Genomic DNA, 22045 nt, shown 5'->3' on the forward strand with positions numbered 1-22045 from the left:
AGAAGAAAGAAAAGAAAGAAAGAAAGAAAGAAAGAAAGAAAGAAAGAAAGAAAGAAAGAAAATGTCTTGAAAGATCCTGACAGAATGTAAAAGGTCACAGAAGCCCTGAAATTGGCAAAATACATTTCATTGTTAGCAGAGCTAGCTTCACTGATTTAGAAAAATAGAGGTGCACAGTGCTCTGGCCACTCCTAGAACCCGTGTATCTACCAATGTTCTGACCGTTTTGTGCCCACTGATGAAGCCCATTGCCAGGTGTTTGTGATATTGGTTGCTGGGGAAGAGTCAGAAAATCTCCACAGCAACCATAGCCAAGGCCAATTCGGAGTTGCTGCACCTGCACCAGACTGTTTCCTTGTACCCCTCCCATATCCATTTCTTGAGAATAGACATTGTTTAGATCTGGAAATTCCCAACTCCCTCCTTCTCCTTTCCTCCTTGAGGGCCTATAAAAACTGGGACCCCTTTCCCCTTGGGGTCGACTCCTGTACCCCTGCATGGGATACGAGTCATCCCCAGAGCTCTGGCTTTCCCCGAATAAAGCCTCGTGTGGTTTGCATCAAGCTTGGTCTCTCATGAGTTCTTGGGGGGTCCGCTATTATCCCGAGACTTGAGTAAGGGTCTCCCTTCGGAGGTCTTTCAGTCTCACGATGTAGTGTCTCCCTGTAATGCTAGCACTCCTACAGGGAGAATGGAGAGGAAGACAGTGCAATTCCTGGAAATGCAAGCACAGCTTGTCTTGAGTTTACATACATGTAGGTAGCATGCACAACAGACAAGAGACCCTGCCAAAGTAAAACAGGACAGCTGAGGTGGTTCTCTGAACACCACAGGTGTGCCATGCGCCTCCACACACACCAACAGAGATCCAATCGTATTTTAAGAACCGTTTATACCAACATTACTTATAGACAAATGAAACACCCTTTGAATTGAAGACTATATTAAACTGAATGTCATCTATTCACATTAGGGGATATGGCTCTATCAAGAGGAACAGGGCATGGGCATGCGCTTTGATGTAGAACTTGAAAGCATCATGCCAAACAAAAGAAGCCAGGCACAGATTGCCACTCACCCAGTCAGTGATTATATGTAAATGAGATGCCCAGAATGGACAAATGGACAGAAAACAGATTGGTGGTTGCCAGGGACAAGAGAGAGACAGCATAGAGTGACTGTTAACTTGGGGGTAAAATGTCCTGGGACTAGGTCATATCTGTGGATATGCGCTGTAATGATAAGTTTAATGATCAACTTGACACAATCTAGACTCTCCTGGGATGAGAGACTCACTGAGGTGTTGGACAGGGTTTCTCTTTATAGCCCTGGCTGTCCTGGAACTCACTTTGTAGACCAGGCTGGCCTTGAACTCAGAAATCTGCCTGCCTCTGCCTCCCAAGTGCTGGGATTGAAGGCGTGCGCCACCACGCCCGGCAACAGTTGTCTTATGGGTACATCTAGGAAGGGGAACTATACTGATTGCCTTAGGTGATAGGGAAAGACCCAGCCTGAAAGTGTGTGGCAGAACTCCATGGTTTTGAGCCCTGGACTGTATAGAAAAGAAATCTGGCTGAGAACTAATATGTGCATCTATACATTCATCCTCCATCTGCACTTGACTGTGGATGTGGTATGGCCAGATACCCCCAAGCTCCTACCTTTGTGACTTCTTTACGGTGCTAGACTACAACCTGGACCCACGGGCCAAAGTAAACCTGTCCCTACGTTGCTTCTCTGTTTTCAATTTTGAGACTAGGTCTCACTATATGTCCCTGGCTTACTATATAGCTCAGAACGAACTCATCACCTTCCTGCCTCTGCCTCCTGAGTACTGGAATTCTAAACATGTGACAGCACCCTGAGCGCCACCCCCCCCCCCCCCGCCCTAAAAACTGTTCTTGAGAAAAATAGAGTGTTATCTCTCTAAAGTTACATTGCATAGGAATGTAATGATAATGGTAAGGCAAAAACAAACCCAAGGATATCTGATGTCAACATTGCTGCTTCTGGGGGACCATATTTCTGGGGTCCTTGCATTAAGTCAGTTGTTGAAGTCTGGACTCAGAATTGAGATTTAGTAGTTTCATTATAAAGGACTGTCATTTTGGGTAATCTATTTAAGGGCTTGGGGAAGCAACAGGGCTTTGGTTATACTATATATTGGCTAAACAAGGAACCACCTCCCCTAGCACAAACAAGTTTTGGTTGCTCTATGCAGCTGCAAGACTTGGCAAGCAGAAGAAACCGTGAACAGCAGACTGGCTCATCTCAGAGACCTGTAAGGAGAGCCGTGCATGTTCCCAATCCACTGCTTAGGTGAGACATCTCGGGGCCACCGTTATTTCTCCTTTGCTGCTGATGCTCATCGCCTCCTCTCTTTTCATCTTTGTTTTCACTAACCTCTATTTCATTTTAAAATTTAAGATCATATTTATTCATCTGAATGATTTCCAAAAGAATACTCGCTAAGCAGGGTGTGGTAGCTCATACTTGTAATTTCAGCTCTCAGGCAGGTTGCCACAAATTTATGGCCAGGTTACATAGTGAGTTCCAAGCCAGCTAGGGTTACAGAGTTAAGATTTCATCTCAAAAATTATTGCAAGATGGGGCTGGCAAGATGGCTCAGCAGGTAAAGGCGCTTACTGTGTAAACCTCATGATCCACATTTGATCCTCCGGAAACCATGTATAGATGGAAGGAGAGAAATGACCTCTCAAAGTTGTCTCCTGGCCTCCACATGCACCTTGCAACACATGTGTGCACACGTATCCACATACGTCATCCACACATAGTAATAATAATAAATATTTTAAAAAGAAAATCCGCAAACTGAATGGATAAGCATACAAAGGAAGTGACTCCCCTCCCCAAAGATGCTTTTCTTGCCAGTCTTGCTTTCTGTCCTCCTGTGGGACAAAGACACATGGACATGAGTGGCTCTGACTCAGGAAAAGATCACTATACAGTGTTTTGGTTCAGCTCTCATGTTGCCTAGATTGGTCTCCAACACTATGTAGCACAGGCAGATCATTAAACTTAAGATCCTTCTGCCTCCACCACCGCAGAGCTATGGTCTGGTTGCCAGTGTGCATCACTAGGTTCTTTGTCAGGCACGGAGTCTCACACCTGTCATCCCACCCCTTGGGATGGGGAGGCAAGAGGACTTGCTGCATGCTCAACCTGAACTAGAGTTTTTGTTGTTGTTTTTTTTTTTTTTTTGTCTCAGAGGGTTTTTTTGTTTTGTTTTTGTTTTTTGTTTGTTTGTTTTCGAGACAGGGTTTCTCTGTGTAGCCCTGGTTGTCCTGGAACTCACTCTGTAGACCAGGCTGGCATCGGACTCAGAAATTCGCCTGCCTCTGCCTTTCAAGTGCTGGGATTAAAGGCGTGCGCCACCATCACTCAGCGTCTCAGAGTTTTATAACCGGCTTTTATACATTAACCTGGCATTTCACCTGCTATTAGGTAGTCTTCGAGATGTGCTTTGAAAGCCTGCATAATCCTATCACATAAAGAAATGCCACAACTTTCTTCTTGCTCGTGGCCTTCTGTTGAGCTCTTTGTGGTGGCCATGAAAATGTACCTCTCACCTTCCCCACTGTGGGAAGTGTGATTGGCTGAGAGCCTCTGATGCTAGCCTGGGAATTTCATAAGCCCACCTCCACCATGCCCTGCTTTTTACCAGCTACCCCGGCCAGTGACAGGGTCGCAGGAACTGAACTGGCTCATCCTTGGGAGACACAAGAAGCCTCTGATGATCAACTTTGGCTTGGCTTCCTAGCAGCTTAGTTAAACCCTGTTAGTAGAAGCCCCTACTAACACATGGGAAGGAGTCCCTGCCTAGAATCTCAGGACTCAGGAAATGAAGGCAAGAGATGAGGGGATTAAAGTCAGCTTTAGCTACACAGAAAGTCTGAGACATCCTTATTACATGTCTTTAAAAAAAAAAATCAAAACAAACAGAAACTTCTTCAACTAGGCTGAGTGCAGCCTCCAGCTTCCCCTCACCCCTTCCTTCTCTGCAGCAAGGATCAGAACTCCTTTGGTGTGAGAAAACTCTCCCAGCCCACCCCGCCCAACCCCATTTCCCCTTACAGGCTCGGGCTGTGAATCTCTGACAAGATTCCCGCAGACACCACTCACTTCCCTTCTTCGGGGGGCCAGTTTGCTTTCGGTGCAACCCCTGATGCCGGTGTGGACGGATGTGTTAGTGTGCACACCCTGGCCAGTTTGTGACCAATTCCGAGGGGTGGGGGGTTCAGGTTAGGACAGGATGCCAAAAAAACCCATGGCTGGGGCCATAATTCCGGAAGACTGAATGCCGGGCTGTTGGGGCTTTTGACAGGATATAACTTGAGAGGCACCCCTGACTGACAGAAAGCCATCCCTCCTGTTTATTTGCCTTTCTTGGTCTCCTGTGGGGCTGAGCAGTTTCACACTTCCTGGCTGTTTGATTAGCTGCTTTCCATTTGACTTCTCAGTGTGCTTGTGGTTCTGAGGATTTTTGAGCTTTCTTTTTCTCTCCTCTGCTCTTTCCTCCCCCTTTCCCTCTCTCCTCCTCCCCTCCTCTTCCATCACTTTTGCTGGCAGCATCTTCCATTTCCTTTTTACTTTTCCTCACCCATCTTTATCCTCCAGAGGAAGAAAATGACGTCATTCAACCATCTTTTTTTGTTTGGGACTGGAGAGATGGCTCAGCGAGCGGTATAGGAGCAATGGCTGCTCTTCCAGAGGACCTGAGCTCAGTTCCCAGCACCCATGTTACACAGCTTATAAACATCTGGAACTCCAGCGCCAAGGGAGCCAGTGCTGTGTTCTGGCCTCCACAGGTACCAGCTTCCATGTGGCATAAACTCCCCCTCCCCCCACCCCACCCCACCCCACCCCCACCCCCCACCCCCCACCCCCGCCACAGATAAAAATAAATATTCTTCTTGCTCCCCACTGTGGTGCATCGCTGTTTTCCCAACTACTCAAGAGTCTGAGGCAGGACAATCACTTAAGCCCATAAATTCGAGACCGGTTTGGGCAACATAATTTGATGTAGATTCTGGGTGTTTTGTTTTTGCATTTTCTCAGAGCTCTGTGTTCCCTGACTTTTCTTTTTGCTCCCGGGGACAACCCCCCCCCCCCAATAAGCCAGTCGTATTATCAGCACTTGTTATTGTTTAGTCGCTTTTTTTCCTTCTTTAAGTCTGTGGCAACAACAGTTGTTACTGCCACAAGCCAGCAACCCAGGTCGCTGCTGACACAGTCAGTGCAACTGACACAGGACTCCAAATAAACAGACAGGCAAGTGATGGCAGACGTACTAGTACCTGTTCCAGTATGGGTAAACCTTAAAAACATACTGCCGTGTGAAGGGAGCCAGACTCCAGGGCGCATAGTGTATGTGTCACCTACAGGACAGTCAAGAATGGGGAAATCCATACAGGCAGAGAGACTGGTGGGTATGAGCGCTGAGATGAAGGGCGCTTAGGAGTGACGGCTGCTGTGTTGGGTAGGGGCTTTCCTTTGGGAATGATGAAACTGCCTTGGGATTAGATGGTGATTATGCTTGTTCAACTCTTTAAGTACGCAGTAATTCACCAGGTCAGGACACAACTGCTTTCTGAGGAATGTGTTATCAGCTACCCTGGCCTCGTGTGAACACTGTAGGGTATACTTGGACAAATCCAGAGGAATGACTCAATCACTAGGTTTATCTCAACAGATAGGATTCCACTGCTGGCACAACACAGCATACCATTCGTTTTGTTTCACTTTAATAAGTGAAAGAGACATAGGGTTGGGAGGGTAGCTCACTGATACAGTGTCCCCCAGAAAAGCCCATCACTGAAAAACAACAAAACAAAACAAGACAAAACAAAACAAGTATAGCTAGATGTGTTGATGTATGTCTGTCTTCCCAGGACTCCCAAGCCAGCGGGAAGAGGATCACTTACAAATTCAAGGCCAGCCTGTTCTACAAAGGGAGTTCCAGGGAGAGCCAGGCAGAGCCAGGGATTCTTAGACCCTGTCTGAAAAAAACCCACCACCAACAACAACAAAATAGAACAGGATACGGTAGTATTGTATTGTCTAGTATACTGTTATTGTATATAGTATAATGTCTTAGTTACTTTTCTATTGGTGTGATTAAACACCATGACCAAGGGAGCTTATAAAAGCAAGCATTTAATTTTGGAGTTCACAGTTCCAGAGGATTATAATCTATGACCATCATGGCAGGAAGCATGGCAGCAGACTTGGTAGTCATGATGCTGGATTAGTGGCTGAGAGCTTACGTCTTGTCTGTAAGCACAAGACATAGAGAAAGAGAACTAACTCAGAATGGTATGAGCTATAGGGATTCCAAAGCCCACCACCAGTGGCCCTCCTCCAATAAGGCCACACCTTCTGATCTTTCCCAAACAATTTCACAAGCTAGAAAGGAAACATTCAAAGATATGAGCTTATGGAGGTCATTCTCGTTCAAACCAGCACATATAGCATAGTACAGTATATAATATAGCATTATATGGTATAGGATAGTGCTATGTATACCATCTACATCGTATATAATACAGTATAGTGTAATACAATATGGTACAGTACAGCTCAATATAGTATAGTACAGTACAGTATAGTATAGTATACTGTTATATCATATAGTATGATATAGTGTTATATAATATAGTATTGTATAGCATTGTATAGTATAGTCCTATTGTTTGGGTCTGGAATTTCCCTCAAAGTCCATGTGTTAGAAACCTGGGCTCCAGTCAGTGGGACTACTGGGAGGAGGTGGGATGTTTGAGAGATGCTGCCTAGTAGAAGAAATCTAGGTCACTGGGGCATCCCTTGAAGGGGTTACTGGGACTCCAGCCCTCCTCTTCTCCTTGCTGTCTTGATCTGCCATGAGGTGAACAGGTAGATCTGCCACGTGTGTTTGCTATGATGAGCTGCCAAAAGCAATGGGACCAAGTGACTGAGCAAAAACCTCTGATACTGTGAGTCACAATAAGCCCACCTTCCCTTCCCCTCCTCCCTTCTTCAAAGGGAATAAGAGAGAGCTTATTTTGTATAAGTAACCGTTGCCTGGAAACAGGGATTCAGACTAGCCTGTTACACTTCAGCATGGAAGCAGTTAGAGAAACTGCTGTTGTCACACAACAAAAGAAACCATGGAGATGCCAAGATGGCTCAGTGGATACGAAGGTTTGCTACCAGGCCTGATGGCCTGAGTCCAGTCTCCGGGGTCATTATATCAGATGGAGAGAACTGACTTGTAGAACATTGTCCTCCGACTTCTTCATGCATACTTACACCACACATACACATAAATGAGTAAATGAATAAGTGTAATTAAAAATGTGTAAGTGTCGGGCGGTGGTGGTGCACGCCTTTAATCCCAGCACTTGGGAGGCAGAGGCAGGCGGATTTCTGAGTTCGAGGCCAGCCTGGTCTACCGAGTTAGTTCCAGGACAGCCAGGGCTATACAGAGAAACCCTGTCTCGAAAAAACAAACAAACAAATGAACAACAAAAATGTGTTAGTGAAAGTAACAAATCAAAGTGTTTGTCATAAACATGGATAGGGACTCTGGATAGGTGTGTGTCTTGCTTGCTGTTCTATTACTGTAAAAAGACACCATGATCTCTCAGAGGACAACTATGCTAGGCTCCTGTCTTCAGTTTCTTCTCTATTTTTGCCCCTGAAGTTCTTTTAGACAGGAACATGCATGGGGTCTGGGTTACCTCGCTCAGGATGATATTTTCTAGTTCCATCCACTTGCCTACAAAACTCATGCTGTCCTCATTTTTTTAATAGCTGAATAGTATTCCATTGTATAAGTGAACCACATTTTCTGTTTCCAGTCTTCAGTTGAGGGATATCTGGGTTGTTTCCAGCTTCTGGCTACTATAAATAAGGCTTGTATGAACATGGTGCAGCATGTGTCCTTGTGGCGTGGTGGGGCATCTTTTGGGTATATGCCCAAGAGTGCTATAGCTGGATCTTCAGATAGATCTAGTTCTAAGGAACCGCCAGATCCATTTCCCAGAGACCCCTATGGTTGAATCGGGGAAAGCATTGAAGAAGCTGAAGAGGAGGGCAACACCATAGGAAGACCTGGACCCCAGGGAGCTTCCAGAGCCTGAGTCACCAACCAGGAAGCATACACAGGCTGGTCCAGGGACCCCTGGCACATACATAGCAGAAGACTGCCTGGTCTAGCCTCAGTGGGAGAAGATGTGACTAGTCATCAAAGAGACTAGAGGCCCCAGGGAAGGGGTAGGTCTGGAGTGGGGGAGCACCCTCCCAGACGCAAGGGGGAGGAGGAGTGGGATGAGAAACTGTGGAAGTGGGGACTGGAAAGGGGAGGCAATGGCTGGAATGTAAATAAATATAAAATAATTATTAAATAAATAATTATTAAAATAAGACACCATGACCATGACCAAGGCTAGCATGGTTGGGGACTTGCTTACAGTTTCAGAGGCTCAGTCCATGGTCATTTTGGGAAGCATGGTGACAGGCTAGCAGGCATGGCGCTGGAACAGAAGCTGAGAGCTCATGTCTGATCTAAAAGTTACAGGCGAAGAGAGAGTGAGCCTGGGCCTGGCCCATTGTCTTTTGAAACCTAAAAACTCAATGATAGATCTCCTCCATCAAGACCGCATGTCCGAATCCTTCCGAAACAGTCCACCAACATGCAAAAATGGCCTTGGGGGCCGTTTCCATTCAAACCACCATGGTACACTACAGCAAAGCGGGGGTGGGGGTGGGGAAACCCAGGTGTAGGCTTCAGATGTTATCGGGTGTCATTCTTTTTAAAGATGTGTTGATTTTATTTTACATATATGAGTGTTTTGCTGGTTTGTCTTGATGCCTGGTGCCCACAAAGGTCAGAAGAGGGTGTCAGGTCCCCTAGAACTGGAATGACAGTGATTTCTGGGAATCCAACACAGGTCCTCTGCACGAGCAACACATGCCTTCAACCACTGAGCCTGCTCCTGATATTATTTTTTAAGTATTTTTACTTACCCCTTGATAATTTCATACAGGTTTATATCTTTTCCCTATTCAGCCCATTACCCTCTTGTATCCTCCTCTGACTCCTCTGAGAGTCTTCCTGACAAATCCCCCTCCCTCCTACTTTCATATCGTGTGTGTGTGTGTGTGTGTGTGTGTGTGTGTGTGTGTGTGTGTGTCTATATTCATGTCTGTATGTGTGTGTCCATGTCTGTATGTCTGTGTCTGTGTGTGTCCATGTCTCTGGGTATGTGTGTGTGTGTCTGTGTCCATGTTTGTGTATGTGTGTGTGTATGTGAATGTATGTATGTGTGCATGAGAGGAGAGAGAGAGGAGAGAGAGAGAGAGAGAGGCCCAGAGGTTAATTAGTATTTGCTTGCATACACTTGAGTGTGATGTTATTTACTGAGGCATGAACAGCTTACCAATGGCTGGCTACATGGCTGATGAATAATGATATTCCTTACCCTGCAGCCATTAGCTGCCAATAGGCCCTCAGGAGGCCTTTCTTCCTTTTAAGCTGTTTTGTCATAGCAATGAAAAGTGAAGATGCATAGTAATTATACAAACCAGTAACGTTTGTTTAAGTACCAGGTACCATACCTAATTTTATATGCTCTCCATACCCTTGGGTTGGGTGTTGAAGATTGAGCCCATGTTCTTTGCTCTTCCACTAAGCTCCACCCCAGTCCCTGGGCTGTCATTTTGTATGATGATGGCCCAGCAGGCTTGTTTATCCCTGTATCAGCATGTGTACACACAAATGATGTGTTGTACCACAACGTTCCGAAAGCAGTCAGTAGGAACACCAGTGTACATATTGACTGACATATCATTGATCAGTGCCCAATTCAGAAGAATCATGCATGGTCTACAATCATGCACATTGAACAAGTGGTGTTTATGTTACATAAATTATAGCTCAATAAAGTTATTCAAACACATTTCAAAGGCCGACCTAGACCCACTAACTCAGACTCTCCAGGTTTAAAATCCAGGAATCTGGCTTTGTTCAAACACACCAATAGTATAACACAGCCAGCTACGTACCTTGTTTAAAACACATTAAGGGCCAGGTGTGGTGGCATATGCCTTTAATCCCAGCACTCGGGAGGCAGAGGCAGGCAGATTTCTGAATTCAAGACCAGCCTGGTCTACAAAGTGAGTTCCAGGACAACCAGGGCTACACAGAGAAACCCTGTCTCGAAAAACCAAAACCAAAACAAAACCAAACCAAACCAAAACAAACCAACCCCCCCCCCCCCAAAAAAAGCCACATTAAGGCTTTTGAGACCTTGACAAGGGCAAAGGCTTAGTCATGCCTGGCATGTGCCTGGAATCCCAGCCCTCAGGAGTCGGAGCCGGAAATATTGCAGTTTCCAGGTAAACCAAGCCATACAGCATGACCCTCCCTCAAAACTGAACAGAACATTAAGATACAAGAGGCCCTCTCTGGATGCAGAGCCTGGCGACCCCACACAGGCTGAGCCACCCACTGGTCTGCTTCCCAAGAGTTTGGGATGCACCCCCTGAGAGAGCATTCCACAAAGTGGAATTATAAATTTTATTACTAGGAGGAGTATTAGTGTGTAAACGCAGGCACATGCGTGCTACAACCCTTGTGTGGAAATCAGAGGACAACTTCACACCAAAGATGATGGGTCAGCATAGAGTGTGCTGCATAGCAGAAATAACAAGAGAGACTTGTCTCAAACACAAGGCAAGAACTGACCCATGGAAGTTGTCCTCTGATTTCCACACAAGGGTTGTAGTATGCAACACGACAGGGACGGGTGTGTGTGTGTGTCAGATGTGTTCTTGTCTCCAGGTCTTAATTGGAAGTAGATAATATGTCTGTCAAATGCAATCCTCCAAGAGTGGGGCTGCTGCATCAAACCTGCTGTGCTGACAGGAATGGAGAACGTGGCCATCAAGCCACTTGGACTGTGCTCAGTATAACTGAGGAACTGAATTTTTGAAATATCCCCAGAGGCTGGATGTGGCATCCAGTGATTCATCCCAGCACAAAAGCCAACATCATAAACCAAGCACAAGGCACTTGCCCATCACCCAGTATTTAGGAAGCCGTGCAGAAGGAGAATCACAAGCTCCAGGGCCAGCCAGGGCTGCATAGCCTACTAGGACCTTATCCCAAAACAAAGAGCCAGGCATGGAGCCACACACCTGTAATCCCAGCCCTCAGGAGGCCGGATGGGGCAGGTACATCTCTGTGAGTTCAACACTAGCCAGGTCTAAATGTTGACTTCCAGACCATCCAAGATGATACTCACCAGCTCACAAGGTAGAATATCTTACACCCAACAAGGATGTAAGAATAAGATTTCAGTGTACTGAAGAAAAACACTTCCTAGGTGGCAGGGCTAGTAATTCTTTAAAAAAAAAAATGAATCCTCAGATTCAGATTTGTCCTGACTGCCCTAGGAGGTATAACCAAGAATTTGTGAACATTTTCGGAAACCATCACCAGAATCACTCATTACTGGGAAGATACATGAAACCAATCCAATCTAATTTCATACTCTCCTGAGGATCACTGCAGCAGTGTGGTAATTTTCTGTTCCCCTCATTCATGTTTTGTTTATATATGTATATGTATGTGTATGTACACATACATATATTCTTATATATGTGTATATATATGCTTATATATAAATATATGTATAGATAATATATATACTTATAGTTATAACATATACACACACACACACACACACACATATATAGGTTTTCTAAAACACACACATACACACATACACACACACATATATATATATAGGTTTTCTAAGACTTTATTTTTATTTTTTAAGATTTATTTATTTTGTTTATATGAGTACACTGTAGCTCTCTTCAGACACCAGACACACCAGGAGGGGGCATCAGACCCCATTACAGATGGTTGTGAGCCACCATGTGGTTGCTGGGAATTGAACTCAGGTCCTCTGGAAGAGCAGCCAGTGCTCTTAACCACTGAGCCATCTCTCCAGCCTCCAAAACTTTATATTTTTAATTAGAATTCTCTAAAGAACATTTGTCTGCCTCCTCTATTTCTCTGGCAAACTATTTCTTTCATGGTGAGCTTGTGTCTGCTTACTTTTTTTCTTCAAAAGGACATAGAGTTATGTTTTGTCTTACTTCCCAGGTTTGGATAACTTTTCTAATGACAAAGGCGACTTAAGACAGTGTAAAAAAGTGATGGGCTGCCTCAAAAGGCAAGGATAGCCAAACAGTGCCATTGAAGACGATGGGTCTGGGGATTCCAAAGCCTGCTATGAGCCTACTGCTGTATCACCCGTGTGCTTGACCACGGGTGAGCCTGGTGTGAGATCAGAATAGAGAAACCCACTAGAGCAAGAATGGGAAGTCCTAACTCCATAGTTCAGAACCCTGACTACATCTTCCCTTCTGTGCTCTTCTGCACGTCTTCTCTTTCTTTGGACCTTAGTTTTTCTAAACAATGGAAGTACTAGTTGACTCAAGATTAGTGGTTCTTGGCAGGAGCACGTCTGAGAATGAATGCTCATGCTCAAATGCTAACATGCTCAAGGCCTTGGGTTCGATCCCCGGTGTTTCGACAAACAAAACTAAGCTGCTAGACTCATGCTTGGACCCTGAGAGTGAGCAAGTAGGATCAAGGCTTTGTGCTTCCAGCATGATGCTTGCTGTTGAAGGTTCCCAGATACTTTGCGACCCCTTCCATCCAGACACCCACTAAGGACCTTACTACTGCTCAAGGACTGCTCAAACGGCAAACCTTTATGTCTGCTGCGAAGACGTCCCTATAGGATTGGTTGAACAGGTGACCTGGGAATGCAGTAGCAATTGTGCAGTAGACACTGAGTTACTACCCTGTATCAGGAAGGACACTGAGTGCCCCTGAGACTCAGTCATTGCCCGGGGAAGAACTGAGGTCAGACAGAATAATACAGTACGAGCTGGAATCTGGGTATATCACCAAGCAGCTGCATAACCTTGAGTAAGTGATTAAATGACTTCTTTCCTTAGTTTCCAGCCTACATACCAAAAGGACAGTGATTGTACTTATGACCTGGAACAAAGATGTTTATCATGCACGTGATGCTGCTGGGATTATTTGCTCATGAGTCTGTCTAATGGAGGGAGAGGGTAGCATAAACTATTTCCAGAACATTCCTAATCTTTGATTTCAACCCCATCACAAATTCCAAAACTGATTATGTGATCATGTCAATATAATTTATTAAATAGACTCTGAAGGCTCCTCCATGGAGCGTTAACAAACTCAGTACATAAATAAATAAATATAGCTGCCACTTCCAGTCCCTACAGGGTAGCAGAACAAGATTTCAGTGGACAAAATAAAAACATAAATAACATGACTAGTAATGACCGCACAGTCCCTTTGGAGTTAAGTCCTGGGTTGCAAGCTCAGCCCTCGAAGGACAGGCACTGCTGAGGACACTGCACCCCCCCCCCCCCATCACTCAGCATGTAGTATTGTCCTTAGCCTGCAGTTCTGCCATGCAGTTTGAGAACTGCTTTAAAACCGTAAGCACGAACACTTTACAATCATAGGATTCATCAGTATTTCCAGGCACAGAAATGTTTAAATTCAGTGGGTTGAAACAGCTGATGTTTGTTAGCCATCTTATCACCCAAGAAGTATCTACTGTGTTCTCGCTCAACACTTTGACTTTCTCCAGATGTGCTATGATGACCGAGATGTTGGTTAATGCTTCCCGGTCCAGGCTGAAACACGGCAGCTGTATTGATTCGTCTGCTGACATCCCAGATGCCTGCTTTATGCTCTGTAGAAAGAGGAGGTTTGAAATATTGTAAGGAAGACATTTGTAACAACCCTACAGCTCAGAACAGCTCATTTCCAGGGCTTCCTCTGTGTCTAGCCTGCCTCAGACCTTATCTAATTGGTACAACAACCTTCTGAAGCTTGGGCCATCACTAACTCTGTGTCTACAGGAATCGAAGGTCTAGTTGGCTTATGAGCTAGAAGACATGGCATACCCACCCAGGTTGGCCGTGGTTCCTAAGGATGCTTCTACCCAGTCTGCCTCCGCCTATCTGGCTGAGGCTGCCCCTAGCCATCTGCAACCTGTTCTCGGAGGCTCAGTGACTGAAGTGAGAGGGGCAGGGAGGTTATCTGTGTCTCCATCAGTTTCCCTGTTACTTGCTTCAACTGAAGTTATCTAAGCGGTCCCAAGGAAATGAAGTATTCACACTTTCTGGGTCCTGTGCTGTACCTGTGCCAGGCTCTGGCCAGGCAGAGGGCCCTCCAGGATGCTCCAAGAACACACAGACAGTTGCCTAGTTAGTCAACGGAGACCCAAAGGAAGATCCTCACACCCTGCTTCCACTAGGACATCTTTGGCTGCTGAAACTGGCTCTCATTGCTCTTGGGGGATTCCTGAATCAAGCTGGCCCTTCTCTAAGGATGCCCTTTCAGCAAGAATGCTCGTTTAGTAGGGACTGTGAGCCGGGTGGATTTGAGATAAAGAATTCAGGGAGCATACATCCTGTAGTGTTTCGTAAGCTGCCAAGGTTTCAGTCCCTGGACCAGTCTGCCTCTGCCTCTTCTGCTAGTGCATTTACCCCCTTGGAAACATTTCACCCCAACCGAATTCCAATGTTTCCCCATGCCTCTCTGGCTTCCATAGCTGGCTTTATATCGAGAAAGGATAGCTGTGCTTAGATAGCAAAATAAGACATTTTAAAGAAATGGTTAAGAAAAAACAATCTCAAGGGCACTTACATAGTTGTTATAAAGATCCTGAGACTCTTGTTTCAAGAGGTCAATTGTAGTTCTTAAGTCTTCCTTCGATATTGGGGCACCGAAGGACAAGCTGCAGGTGGCCAGCCAGGTTCCTATACAGCAAAGCAGCACCAGGGTAGGCTTCGTTGTTCCTGGAGAAAAAGAAGGATACCATGGAGCTGATAGGTCAGATGCCCCTGCCCATCCCAGCTTCAGTTACAACAGCCTCTGTCCAGCAACCACCTGAGGCAGCCATTCCCGGCTCCTTCCCCTAACATGATAAGAGCCATGGAGCTGAAGCCATGCTGAGCTGCGTGTGGAGCCAGCGGTACCTGTGTGGAAGATCATGGCGACGGTAAGAGAGTGAGGAAGGCCCGCTTTGCCTGTGGTCTCTGGAGCCTGGTGTGTTCGCCATGGCCACCAGGCAATATATAAAGGGTTGTCATGAGGAAGCAGATCAAAGGCCCGCCCATGGCAAAACCATTGCTCAGCTTTTCTCCAGAAAACATTTTCAAAAGGTTGCCAGCCTCGGCTCGGCCTGGGGAAAGCAGGGCTGGAAGGAAATGCTGAGGTTACCCTCAAGGCAAGGCAGAAGATTGAGTCACATGCACACACATGCGTGCACACACACAAACGCATACACATACCACACAGGAAGGCATCTTGAGCATCTCTCTTTTCTTGGAAAGTGCTTGCTGATTTAATGAGAGGAAAGTTTGAAGCCCGATTGAAAAGTACAATCACTGGGGAAGAAGTGACTTAGAGGGGCTGAGGGTCAGTGCCCTGCAGGGAAGTTTTAAGAAGCCACAGAGCGATCCATCTGTGGGAATTCCGGAGGCAGGGGGATGGCTCTAGTGAACACAGGGAAGGCATAAGGAGAAGGCATCTGTGCTCCAGGGCCTGCCCTTGTCCTTGCGTTCTCACCTGCACCTTTGTGACTTCAGACTCTAGAACCAGAATGGGGCTCAAGAGTTACTTGCCCAGGCAATGGGAGTGGGGTGGGATGGGGGTGGGGGTGGATCAGTTAATTATGGGAACTGGGTAGGGGGTGCACTTGTAATCTTAACACTCAGTATGCTGAGACAAGAGGGTCACAAATTCTAAGCCAGTTTGGGCAGCTTAGCAAATCACTGACTGAAAAAAAAAAAAAACCTGAACTAATTTTTTTAAGCTTTGAAGAAACATTTATTACCAAATTTCAAAATAGGTGAGACGTTCTTTTACATCTTTAGAATCAAAATATCCTTTAACTATTAAAAAAAATTAAAGTGATGTTCATGGTTTGGAGAGATGGTTCAGTGGTTACATGCACTGGATGCTCTTTCAGAGGACCCAGGTTTGATTGCTATCAAGCATGGGGCGGCTCAAAACTGTAACTCCAGTTTTGGGGGGAATCTGACACTCTCGAGCCTCTGTGGGCACCAGGCATACACAAACTGTGCAGACATACATGCTGATCAAACACCCGAACACGTTAACTAAATTGAAATAAAGAGTCGTTCAGCCAGGCATGGCAGCTCATGCCTGTAATCCCAACATTCAGGAGACAGAAGAGGGAAGACTGATGCAAAGTTAGGCCAGCTTTGTCTCACAGTGAGTGGCAGCCCAGGCAGGACTGCAGAGAGCAGCTGTCTATCAAAGAAAAAAATGAAGTATTTGTTAGGCTGGGCTAATTGATCACTGATGGAACACTTCCACCACACACCCAGAGCCCTACTTCAGTACTTAATTCTTTCAAAAAATATTATTGGAATCATTTATTCTTTTTGTTAAGATTTACTTTGTAGCCGGGCAGTGGTGGCCCATGTCTTTAATCCCAGCACTTGGGAGGCAGAGGCAGGCGGATTTCTGAGTTCGAGGCTGGCCAGAGTGAGCTCCAGGACAGCCAGGGCTACACAGAGAAACCCTGTCTCGAAAAAAGCCAACAAATAAACAACAACAACAAACCCCCCAGAAACAAAACAAAACAAAAAAACCCAAACAAACAAAAAAAAGGTTTATTTTGTGTGTTTATGTTGCCAGTGTCTGTGGAGGCCAAGGAAGGCATCGGTTCTCCTGAGCTGGAGTGAAAACTTAAGGGTTCTTTGGAAAGTCAGTTGTGTTGGATGGTAGTTTGCTGGGGCAAACAGGTGAAGGAGTGTTTTCCTGACGGCTGGTGGCTGGGAAGGAGACAGTCAGCTTCACCTTCACAGAACTGACCATGACAAAGAACTCCCAATCTATTCTTATTTTGAGTGTCAACTTAGCTATGTCCTCATATAGGTTCCCAGGAAGAGTGACAAACAAGCTCAACAAAGTCCCTGTCCTTAAAAACCTAGTATTCTAGGGGACAAGAGACAAGACTTATTCACAAATAAGAAAGCACCAGGAATATAGCACTATGAGTAACTGCATGTTTGTTGGAGAATTATCTTAAGGGATCAAACCTTTAAACTGAGAACGGAAGTCAGACATGATAGCTCTGTAATTCCATCACTCAGAAAGTCAAGGTAGAAGGCTCACAGCAAGTTTGAAGCCAACCTGGATTACATAGCATCTTTCAGGCCAGCCTATGCTACAGTGTGCCATCGGCTCAAAAAAAAGAAAAAAACTGACTTAGCAATTAATTGATTGATTGATTAAAACTGAGACCTGGAGGATGAGAAGGAATCGCTGTGGAAAGATATGAGGACAGTGAGCTACTGCAGATCAGAACTCGGTGTCCTTCCACAAACAGGAAGGTGGCCATGGTATCTAGAGTGAAGGGAGAAAAATAAGGTCGTGGAAATGTGGACAGAAGCCTGGCACGAAGGACCCTGAGGCCACGATAAAGAACTTAGGTTTTCTTCTAAGTGCCATGAGATGCCACCAGATAGCTTTAGATAGGGACTTACAGGATCTGGTGTGCTTTTTGAAAAGATGGGGAGAGAGACAGGCTACTGAGTAAAGAGGAGAATGGGAGTCTACGATAGAAACAGGGGAGCCAAAGAGAAGTTAAACAGATCTCCAGGTAAGAGGTAGCTTGGACTCAAGAGTGGATGGAGATAGAGGTGTGGGAACCAGGGGACAGATATGGAGATGGATCAAGGGTAACTTCTGGGCAGTGAGGAAACAGCTGGGCGGATGATACGTGATGAAGGATGAGAAGTCTGCAAAGAGGAAGTTGAGAGACTTTCTAGGAACAGTTGGACGCCATTGGACATCTGTTCTGTGACAGATGAGCTATGATATTGGAGTCCAGAGTTCAGAAATGAGGTCAGGTGTGGGTGGTTCATAGCCCCCAAACATAAAACAAGAGGATTCCCTGTCACTCTCAAGCCCACCTTTGCTTCTCTTTTCTTTTTTTCTCACCCATCCTCCTTTCTGTTTGGGGTTTCGGAAGTGTTTCTCTCTTAGCCTAGGCTGTCTTGGAACTTTTTGCACACACACACACACACACACACACACACACACACACACACACAGTGCCCTTTTGTCTCCCTTCCTTGTCTATAGATTACCCTTCTTCTTCCCAGCTATCGCCCCTTGGGCTTGCACACCTTCTTTGAATGACCCTATAACTTTCATTGGGCTTCCTAGAGGAACATGGGTAAATTGCCTGAGCACCTTACCAGTGGCTACACCACTGAGGAAAAATGCTGCATTCATTGAACTTGTATAAGTCCTTAGGGAGGGGTGGTGGCACTGAGAGTCCTTCCTCCCACTGTGACACTCTATCAGCCACCCCTTGGGCAGATCCATGCAGATAAATGTTTTCATAAGAAGAGGTCTCGCTATGTAGGCCAGACTTGTGATCCTCCTGCCTCCACCTCCCTAGAGCTGGGATTACAGGAGTGCACTACTATGCCGGCAAATTCAGGGTTAACAAGAGAGAGAGAAAGCAGTCTCCTGTGAGCAGTGAGCAATGAGCATAGGCTGTCAGCCTCTGGTTGTTCTCAGCTTTTACCTTCCATGACCCATCCATCCATCCATCCGTCTGTTCGTCCATCATAGGTCTGAATTCCAACCATTATTATGCCACAATAGCAACCATTTCACCTTCTTTTTGTAGTACTAGAGACTGAATTCAACACACATTCTCTCAACTGAGCTATAGCCCCAGGCCCACTTCTGCTTTCTTAGAAACTTCAGTTGGGGGGGCAGTGCTGGTGAGATGGCTCCATGGTTAAGAGCACTGACTGCTCTTCCAGAGGTCCTGAGTTCAATTCCCAGCAACCACATGGTGGCTCACAACCATCTGTAATGGGATCCTATGCCCTCTTCTGATGTGTCTGAAGATAGGGACAGTGTACTCACATGCATAAAATAAATAAATCTTTTTAAAAAAATCTTTAAAAAAAAGAGCTGGGCAGTGGTGGCACACGCCTTTAATCCCAGCACTCGGGAGGCAGAGGCAGGCGGATTTCTGAGTTCAAGGCCAGCCTGGTCTACAGAGTGAGTTCCAGGACAGCCAGGGCTACACAGAAAAACCCTGTCTCGAAAATGTAAACGAGGAAAATACCTAATAAAAAAAAATATTTTATAAAAAAAAAAAAAACTGTCTCGAAAGACAGAGAGAGAGAGAAAGAGAGAGAAACTTCAGTTTGAGGCTGCAGAGATGATTCAGTGGGGACGTGACCAATGTCCAGACATGAGGACAAATCATCAGAGTCCACAGAATGCTCGGCATAAGAATTCCATGTCCATAGTGCTAGCTCGCCTACTGAGAGCTGGACGGCAGAGACATAGAGGGACCTGCCTAAAACAAGATGGAAAGTGAGGGAGGACCCAGCCTTGTCATGTGACTCCCACATGGGGTACTCCCACTCACACATAATATATATTTTGTAAAGATGTATTATATATATATATATATGCATTATATGTGTGTGTGTGTGTGTGTGTGTGTGTGTGTGTGTAATAGTTATCTTCAGACACACCAGAAGAGGGCGTCAGATCCCATTCTAGATGGTTGTGAGCCACCATGTGGTTGCTGGAATTTGAACTCAGGACCTCTGGAAAAGCAGTCAGTGCTCTTAACCTCTGAGCTATCTCTCCAGCCACCACACATAATATTAATACATACAATAAAATACAGTCTGAGCAAGGCATGGGGACACATGCCTTTCATTACAGTGTTCAGAAGGCAGACACAGATAGATGTCTGTGGGATTAAGGCCAGCCTGGTCTGCATAGTGAGTTCCAGGCCAACCAGAGCTACACACGAAATCCAAAACCAAGCAAAAGTCCAATCTGGTTGAGCAATGGTGATCCCAGCTGCCCTTCAAAATTCTCTCCCGCTGTCTGGCGTCCCATAACATGATCTGTGCTTTGGGCCACGCCTTCTCAATGTTGTAGGCTAAGCACTTTCCTGCTTGGCTCTTTTCTTCACGAACATCTCTCCCTAGCCTTCACCTCTGTTCTGTATTCTGCACACTTTAATGTCCCAGAGAATGTCTCGATCGGATCTCAAACACTACATTATTCATAGATGAGCCAGGGTAATGTGACAGGTAGATGCAAAGTGACGTGGACTAGAAAAACGTATAAGCTAAAACTCAGAAAATGGGTGGCTGTGGAGATGGAGGAACAGGACGGAGTGTGGACAACTTCTAGGTTTCTGGTTTGGGCAAGTGGATAAAAGGCGGCGATGGGAGGAAGATGGAGAATGTTTGGAGTTTGAGGAATGTAATTCCATCTTGTGGTTGTGAGGTGAGTCTGCCTAGCACAGGTAAGGATGATTAGCAGGCCACTGGACTTGAACTGGCAACATGAAGGAGGGAACTGGAAATGCCCATTTGGAAGCCACCGGCATATTCCGGCTGACACACAGCAAGCCTGAGGGCCACCATAAGAGATGGCAGTCGCCAGCCAGGCGTGGTGGCACACGCCTTTAATCCCAGCACTCAGGAGGCAGAGGCAGGAGGATTTCTGAATTAGAGGCCAGCCTGGTCTACAAAGTGAGTTCCAGAGAAACCCTGTCTTGAAAAAAACCAAAAAAAAAAAAAAAAAAAAAAGAGAGAGAGAGAGAGAGATGGCAGTCACTTGTAGAGCCTTGAGGCCCGAGCCATCAGCAGAAGAGGAAAAGAAAGGTGACTTGGGGTTCAATTCAAGAAGGCAGACCCAAGAAGGAAAGGAAAGGAAGCTGTCACGGAACAAAATGAGAAGTGGTTTTTCAAGTCAGAGGAAATGATTGACAAACCCCACAAGCCATGGAAATGTCAAGAAAGATAAGCCCAGAGAGTGTCTGTAGGTTTGTAAATATGATGTCACAGGAATTTGGTGAGGGAACTAGGAATAGGTTGTTGGGGTAGAAGTCTCCCTGTGGCATCGAGGAAAAAGCGAGAGTAGACTGCACTGTCTTGAAGCATGGGTGAGAGAGAAAACAAAGGATCGGGGGAGTGGGCTTGAAGTCCCAGAGGATTCTTGGATGTGGCTTTTCCGTCGTGCATCTTAGGGTCACCGGAAGATCCCGAACTGACCATATTCCGAAGCCAGAGGGAAGTTCATTAACTGGGGGACTGGGGAGATGGCTGAGCAGTTATGAGCACAGGCTGCTGCTCTTGCAGAGGACCCCAGGTCACTTCCCAGGACTGACATGGTTGCTCTAGTCCTAGAGAGTACAAAATAATCTCTTCTGGTTCTATAGACACTAGACTTGTACGAATAGACATGCAGGCAAAACCCTCAGACAGGTAAATGTTAAGAGGGGCAGCATAAAGTCTGGTGCATGATAAAACAGGCATGAAGCCAGGCCTGGTGGCACATGCTTGGAGCCCCAGCAGTCAGGAGGCAGAAGCAGAAGGGTCAGATCAAGGTCCTTCATGGCTATCTAGGGAGTCTGAGACCAGCCTGGGATGGCATCATAAGTGAGAAGATGTAAAGAACAGATCTTTCCTACCCCCGGAGGAAGTTAAATGCATAGGTGTACAAAGTGCATCACTGTTTGTCATTGGATAAGCAGATGATACAGTGGTGTTTGCTTTGTGTTTTGCTTTGTTTTTCCCCCAAAACAGTGTTTCTGTGCATAGCCCTGGCTGTCCTGAAACTCACTCTGTAGACCAGGCTGATCTGGAACTCAGAGATCTGCCTGCCTCTGCTTCCTAAGTGCTGGGATTAAAAGTGTGCGCTACTCCACTGGGCTTTGCTTCCTGGTTTTTAAGTTGAGGGAAAGTGATTAGATCACTGGTAAACCCCAGATTACAATTGCACTGTAGAGATACACCAAAAAAAAAAAAAAAAAAAAAAAAATCACAGATTTGTGCCTTGGAATGAGTGAGTCTTATGGTACCCAAAATCATACATCTT

At 45.8% G+C, this 22045-nt stretch overlaps 1 protein-coding gene across 2 annotated transcripts; it reads right to left on the minus strand.

Annotated features, from left to right (window-relative positions):
* Positions 13230–15701, minus strand: Il31 (interleukin 31). 2 transcript variants are annotated; one of them, NM_029594.2, is made up of 4 exons: positions 15427–15701; positions 15112–15332; positions 14780–14931; positions 13230–13820 (listed from the first exon to the last, which is right to left on the minus strand). In NM_029594.2, the coding sequence occupies exons 2-4, from the start codon at positions 15125–15127 to the stop codon at positions 13497–13499; spliced, it is 492 nt and encodes a 163-aa protein (NP_083870.1). In that variant the 5' UTR covers positions 15128–15332; positions 15427–15701; the 3' UTR covers positions 13230–13496. The 2 variants fall into 2 exon arrangements, 1 of the variants encoding a protein (NP_083870.1); NR_168956.1 differs by lacking the exon at positions 15112–15332.
* Between the last annotated feature and the right edge of the window lie 6344 nt (positions 15702–22045).

This window comes from Mus musculus, chromosome 5 (genome assembly GCF_000001635.26).
Source record: "Mus musculus strain C57BL/6J chromosome 5, GRCm38.p6 C57BL/6J".
In the NCBI taxonomy this organism is placed as follows: Eukaryota; Metazoa; Chordata; class Mammalia; order Rodentia; family Muridae; genus Mus; species Mus musculus.